Genomic DNA, 7,739 nt, shown 5'->3' on the forward strand with positions numbered 1-7,739 from the left:
TGACTTCATATAAATTGTTATTTAAAATTCAACTAAAATTACTGTGATTTGAAATTCAAATCAATATCTTTTTAAAAATAGATAATTCAAAACAACAACAAATTTATCACTAACAAATTAAAGTATCAAAATACAACATCCCGATCTTGTATTTTGATACTTTAATTTTATCACCAGAAAAGATGGTTATGTTTTGTGCCCATGGTCAGTAAACTCAGAGCATGGGTAGTGAGTTTTAAAATGGTACCAAATATGCACAAGCAACTAAACAAATTACGTTATCTAATTGGTCAGGGCTTTTGGTATATCCGAATTGGTTAATACAACTAAAAGGAGGTCATTATGACACTGTTGATATGTGCCAATATACCTGTAGAAATTAAATATCACATTAAATTTATTTTCTTTGACTCACAAAACAATGCATAGCATGTGCAGTAAACAGAAACAGATTTATCTACAAGACTCAGGGTCCATCTCACAACTCTTCGGACACAGAAAACAGACCAGGTTCATCTTAAATCACCCAAAAAACCAGATTTATCCGGTAAACAACGACGAATCATCCAGTGTCCTAAGATTTTATCTACAATTTTTGCATTATATGCCAGAAGCAGAAAATCAATGACCCAATACTTTCAGAATCACAGACAGTTTTGGTCGAAAACAAAAGAAATTACCCTCGGTGGCTTATCAATGTAAAGTTTATAACGCAATCTATTACTACAGTGAAATCCCTGTGATGGAGTTTTTTTTCCAAAGTAATAGTCTACGCTCGACACAAAAGTGGAGAAGAGGCAGGGCTGGCGGGTTGAATGTGGTATGGGTTAGAAAGGAGACAACGAAAATGAAATCTGACCAACTACACCTTTGATTAATCTGATATTTTCTCTGATGAAAAGTTGAAACTTGTCAAAAACAAAAATAATATTTAATCGCTTCTAATCATGAGCACATTGCATACAACCAAGACCGATATGAAAAAATAATTCTTAAAATTGAACCTATCATATCCTTCCATGTCCAATAATTTGGAAAATAGAACATCTCCATATTTAGAGCAATGAAAGTGAAAGTGATAGTGATATATTGAATAACAAAAATACCAATAGATCCCAAAGGTATCGCATGCTTCTGCAGATAGAATTTCTAAAAAAATAATAAAACAATATCTGAAGCAGCTAGCTAGGACAAAGACGGGCGAGCTAATAAACTACACTTAATACTATCCTATTCTATGCTAAGGAGGAAAATAAATTTAGAATTGCAGCAACAGGGTGTTGTTGCAGGGGACAGTTTCTACATCTCCTGGTATTGATCTTCCTCTTCATCATCGAAGTCGGCCTCCTCATCCGCCGTTGCATCTTGGTATTGCTGATATTCAGACACCAAATCGTTCATGTTGCTCTCTGCTTCAGTGAACTCCATCTCATCCATGCCCTCACCAGTGTACCAATGCAAGAAAGCCTTTCTCCTGAACATAGCTGTGAACTGCTCACTCACCCTCCTGAACATCTCTTGAATCGATGTTGAGTTCCCAATGAATGTGGATGCCATGGACAGACCTCTAGGAGGAATATCACAGACGCTGGACTTCACATTGTTGGGAATCCACTCCACAAAATAAGAGGAGTTCTTGTTCTGAACATTGATCATCTGCTCATCCACTTCTTTGGTGCTCATTTTGCCTCTGAACATGGCAGATGCAGTCAAGTACCTTCCATGTCGGGGATCTGCTGCACACATCATATTCTTGGAATCCCACATTTGTTGTGTCAGTTCAGGGACTGTGAGTGCTCTGTATTGCTGGGATCCACGGGAGGTCAATGGGGCAAATCCCACCATAAAGAAATGGAGACGGGGAAAGGGGATCAGATTCACTGCAAGTTTTCTCAGATCTGAGTTCAACTGACCAGGAAACCTTAGGCAACAGGTAACTCCGCTCATGGTTGCAGAGATCAGGTGGTTCAAGTCACCAACTGAATGGACAAACAGATCAATAAAATGTCAGTGATAGATTTTTTCCCCAAAATAATCACTTCCCTGTATCCATCATGAACGCATTGAAAATAAACAAAAAAAAAAAAACATTTATAATAATTGAAAATCAACTGCAAATCTACTTGGTGATAAAAAAAAGACAATCTGGTAATCAGACCTCTTCAAAAATGCTCCTTTTACTCACTTTTAACCCTAAAGAAATAAAATGAGACCAAGATATTTCAAACTTGGACCTCCAAGTATAAAAATAAAATGTCCTACTCGGTAGAATTAAACAAAATCTTCAAAATCTGACCATAGAAATGAATATTCACTCCCTAGAACAAGAAACAAAAATGAACAAAGAAATCTCCTAACTGAACTCAAACACAACGACAATTTTTTAAACTGGTAATCATATTAACACACATATTTGTATAAAATTTAAAAAACCTCCCAGGTAACTTCAATGTCAAAAAAAAAGTAATAAATGACATCACAAAACCAAACTTGCTAAGAACTCAAACCAAAAGCACTTACAGCTAGGAGTGGTGAGCTTGAGAGTCCTGAAGCAAATGTCATAGAGAGCCTCATTGTCAAGCACCATACATTCGTCTGCATTTTCCACCAGCTGATGAACAGAGAGTGTGGCATTGTAAGGCTCCACCACTGTGTCAGACACCTTAGGAGACGGGAAAACGGAGAATGTGAGCATCATTCTATCAGGGTATTCCTCCCTAATCTTGGAGATCAAGAGGGTTCCCATTCCAGATCCAGTGCCTCCTCCCAAAGAATGACACACTTGAAACCCTATACACAACAAAAATCAACATCATTTAGCAAATGAAACCCCACATTTCAAAAACACAAGGTCAAGGGCTCGAATCTGAAAAAGACACATACCTTGTAGGCAATCACAGTTCTCGGCCTCCTTCCTAACGACATCAAGCACTGAATCAATGAGCTCAGCTCCTTCCGTGTAATGCCCCTTGGCCCAGTTGTTTCCAGCTCCGGACTGGCCAAAAACGAAGTTATCAGGTCTGAAGACCTGGCCATAAGGCCCGGTCCTCACACTGTCCATGGTACCAGGCTCCAGATCCATGAGCACGGCCCGGGGCACAAACCTCCCGCAGCTCGCCTCATTATAGTAAACATTAACCCTTTCAAGCTGTAGATCTGAAGTGCCCTGATATCTCCCAGTAGGATCGATCCCGTGTTCTTCACAAACAACTTCCCAGAACTTGGAGCCGATCTGGTTGCCACATTGGCCCCCCTGAATGTGAAGGATCTCTCGCATTTTTGCTGTCGAGCCAACTCAGATTTCGATCAGATCTAAACTGGGCAGCGCACAGAAGCCCCTCACTCTACAGAAATCTCACACCCAAAAGACCATTCAAATAAAAACACGAAACCGAGCGTTGTCTGCTGGGGAAAAAGGCACACAGGACCCTCTAATATACACAACTTCTCCACCTGTACAGAACATTTAACGGCTACAATAACTTAAAAATCAAATAAACCATTTAAGAAGGAATCCTCGGGCTCCTGCCCTGCCAGTTTGTGAAACCCTGGTTTACTCGCCCGTTACCCTCGCCGGGTTTTACTATATCAACGGGAGGATTGCTTCTTTCGTTGAATCTGACGGCTCACAATCCATTATAAATAAGTTTTATCCTTTCAAACCCATGACACGTGAAGATCAGCACGTCATATAACAGAACCCCAATTTCAAATTCGTGTTTTACCGTTGTTAAATTTAAAGCCCCCTGACTTTAAGAATGGCACGTGATTTGTACCTCTGTCCCCATTCCGTGTGATACACGTGTCACCTCGATATGGACACTTGACCAAAAGTTCAAATCGGGGTCTCAACGAGGCCCTCACGGGCCACATGGCATGACGTTGGGGTTATAGCTACAGACACCGACAACATTATTTACTTTTCTTAGATATTTCCTCATGAATATTTAATTTAGTGGGTTCGCATTAGGACTCACTTTCAATTTTCAAATCAGTCTTTTTAATTTATTGGGTTCGGATTAAGAGTCACTTTCGAATCCGCCAGCATATCTCAACACGTAGTTAAATTATTCTATCTTTTTTACTTTTCTTATCATATTTTAACTTTTATCAATGTTATCCAAATTTTAATCAAAATATTAGAAGAAAACCTTACAATACAAGGCTAGATATTGTATAACTTGAATATGATATGGGTTTTGCGTGCGTTGAATTATGAATTAAAATTATAATTTTAGCTGTGTAGATTGATTCACAGTGGGATATTATTATTTTTATATTTATTTTTTATTATTTTATGGGGTTGTGTTGTTAGTGAGGTGTAAATTAGTTAGTTTATATGGGGTTTAGTAAATATCAAGATTTTGATTCAAATTTTTTTTAGAAAGGAGTTGAGAGTGACAGCTAATTGTGAAATATAAATTATGTTAGGAAAAGTCATAGAAAAACATTATAAAGAGTATGGTCATCTTCTTAAAATAATAGTTGATTGATAACCTAATGAATATGTGTGTTGTCCACTCTTTGTTTCCTCCTCTACTAAAAAAATTAACCTTTATATAAATATATTTACATAAAGTCAGAATTGATAAAATAATTTAAAGTATAAAAGAATCAGCATGCTTTGTGGATCAAACCTAATTGAAATTGCACTTATGATTGCATTATCATATAATAAATGTCTTTAAAGTTGTCAAAATTTGGAGTTATGTCTATCAACTATCTTTAAAGTTGTCAAAATTTGGAGTTATGTCTATCAACTCTTCTATTATGTAAAACAATTTATAATTGCACAAAAACCAAAGCATATTATTTTACTATTTATAAAATTTGAAATATTGTATAATTATAATTATGTTTAAAATATCTATTAAAATTATGTTAAATTTTATGTTTAGAGGAGAACCACTTTACAATAAGATTAGCTTACTCTTTAATTAGATTTAACCCAAGTGATTATGTGATAGAGCATTATTTTTCCTAATTAGGTTCTATTCTCATAAGGGAGGGACATGATAAAATTTGGAGTTTTTATAAAATATGTTTTACCTTTAATATCATCCTTGAAAAAGAAGAAGTACCTAGTGAATTTTACCAAAAAAATACATGAGATGAAAAAAAATATTCATTAACTCTATACAAAGTGTATACATCAAACATGTTAAAATAGTACAAAATGTTATATCACTTATGAAAATAAAACTTAACTACAAGAAAAAACACTTCATCTTACAACTTTCAAAGTTCAATTTTTTATAAAATCTAATTACCTTAAATATTATCCTTGAGAATAAATATCTAATACAATTCTCCAAAAACTTACATTATACAAATAATTAAATAAATTAAAAAAAAAAAAATTACTCCCTAAATCTAAAATGCATACATTACACTTTGAAAATCAAACTTAATTGAAACCATGGCATACACAAGGTGCATGAACTAAAATGAGGTGGGATGTTTTAAGAATGAACCCTATTTAGTAAGGTGCAAGCACTAAGCCACATAGGTGCAAGCACTAAATAAGGATGCTTTAAGAACCAAATCTTAATTGATTCTTAATTAATATACTTCAATAAAAAAAAAAAAAAATACACTAAATTGAGGTGCTTTGAGAGTCAACCATATTTGAAGTAATATGCATACAATGAATTAAGGTACTTTGAGAATCAAAGTAGGTAAAATAATGCATTTGGAAGGGGGCATGTACCAAATTAAGGTACTTAGGAAATCAATCCAAGCTCATATATATATATATATATATATAGGGAAACAACATGTTAGGGGAGGTGTATGTTAATCACATTGGCCTCTTAGGCACACTCCATGTTTAAGTTAGTTTAGTTTGGTTGGACCCATGTTCTAACATAACATGTGCCTTTCGAATTCATGTGGAATTTTTTGGATTTTGTTCCCCAAATGGGCCATTGAATCTTTTTGGTTAATCATTGTTCATGGTTGGATTTCACCTAGAATGGGTGAAATGAGAATGGTTGTTTAAGTGAAATCTTGTACTAGGGTCACCCTTTACTTATGTGTCTGGGTTGGCAAAGGGTTGTGTCATATACACAAAGTTATCAAACTTGCACCATAAGCATACCTTGTAGTGAGGACAATCAAAGCCAATGGGGTCATACTTGTTTGAAATGATAAGGAGGCTTAAAATGAAATCTATTATTGAGATAAAGTTGTCCATTGTTCTTTTATCTTGTTGGTTCCATAGATACAGAAGAAAGAATTTGTCCATCTTATAGCATATACATACCTTATAGTAGGGTTAATGGGAATATTACTTAATCTATACTCAACCTAAATTGTGATAACTTTCTTTTATATACTTCATTTTAAGTATCATGATTTTATGATTTAAAATAAAATAAAATAATGTATATTTTAAAAATATATTATTATTATTATTGAAATTTGATAATTTAATAAAATAAAATTTTAATCAATTAAAAATTTTAATATTTTTGAAATATTTAAATTAATTTATTTTTAAAAAATTAAAACAAAATTTATTTTATATTTATATTTATATATATATATATATATATATATATATATATATATATATATATTTTGAAATTCAATATTATTTTTTATTTAAAAATGGATTTTTTTTAATTACCAAATTAGTTTCTTCCACTCTAAAAATAATACTTTTTTCTTGTTTAGTTTCAATGCAAAAGATGTTATTAGTAGAACTAGTTGATGATGAAAAACAGGCAAGTTTTATTATTCACCAGTGTAGATTCATCTTAACTCTAGATCTATCAAGCACCCAGAGAGATCAAATCTCTAGCGGTGCAAACCTCTAGACTTAAGATAGATCTAGACATAAGATGGATCTAGACTAGTTTAACTATTAATTATTAATAATTATTAATTATAATTATTATTTTTATTTTTATTTTTTTGTAATTTCACTGAGTCAAAAAAATTAATTAATAATTATAATTAATTTTTTTTATTTTTATATAATTTGCAAAACATTTATAAAATATCTTGATTGTGAAATGAGACATGGTTTTTGGGCATGTCGTGTTGATGAGCCATGACATTGGCCCATGGTATTGTAACAAAGTCTATTTACAAGTTAATAATAGCCATGGTAAAGTGGGATGAATATCAATTTTTAAGAACCATGTTATATTGTAAGTATTAAATTTGTATGTGATTTTTAAGTATTATGGGGTTTACGCAGTGCATTATATTAGATATCATTTTGGGATTCAACTGCATTAAGTAAGTCATTCACGTATGACCATTTCCATGAAGAAATCAAGGAAGAAGGAAACAACTCTCAAAGCAAGCAAGGAGAAAGCCCGCCCCAACAAATCAACAGTTATGAGGATTTGAATACCGCAGAAAATAAATCTTCATTTAACAGCAAAGCAGATCTCCTAAACCAAACTTCTCCGACTATAGATCGCGAAGCTAAGACACCAATGTCCCAAGAACCAGAAGAGATGAAGGAGATACAAGACAAAGGAAGTTGGAAGACCGTAGAGAAAAGAAAGAAAGCTACAACACCAATCTCGCCAAGAAAGACGAGGAGCCAGACAAGTAAAAATTAAGAAAATTGTAGGTCCGATAGACCAATTTGGTCTCAGTGGACGTTAACCATCATCATCATCATCATCATCATCATGAGAGGTAGTCGTAACTCACTAATTTCTCATGATTTTTGAATAGTTCACTTAGCACTCATTGCATGGGGTGATGCTCACAGGGGT

General features: G+C 33.7%; 1 protein-coding gene across 1 annotated transcript; it reads right to left on the minus strand.

The window, feature by feature from the left end:
• Positions 1-1,064: 1,064 nt before the first annotated feature.
• On the minus strand, positions 1,065-3,472 carry LOC149233981 (tubulin beta-5 chain). Its single transcript, XM_089371698.1, has 3 exons — positions 2,884-3,472; positions 2,521-2,790; positions 1,065-1,979 (listed from the first exon to the last, which is right to left on the minus strand). The coding sequence occupies exons 1-3, from the start codon at positions 3,275-3,277 to the stop codon at positions 1,300-1,302; spliced, it is 1,344 nt and encodes a 447-aa protein (XP_089227824.1). The 5' UTR covers positions 3,278-3,472; the 3' UTR covers positions 1,065-1,299.
• Between the last annotated feature and the right edge of the window lie 4,267 nt (positions 3,473-7,739).

The sequence above is a fragment of the Pinus tabuliformis genome, chromosome 8 (assembly GCF_031772625.1).
Source record: "Pinus tabuliformis cultivar Carrire ecotype Pingquan chromosome 8, CPIR1, whole genome shotgun sequence".
NCBI classification, from domain to species: Eukaryota; Viridiplantae; Streptophyta; class Pinopsida; order Pinales; family Pinaceae; genus Pinus; species Pinus tabuliformis.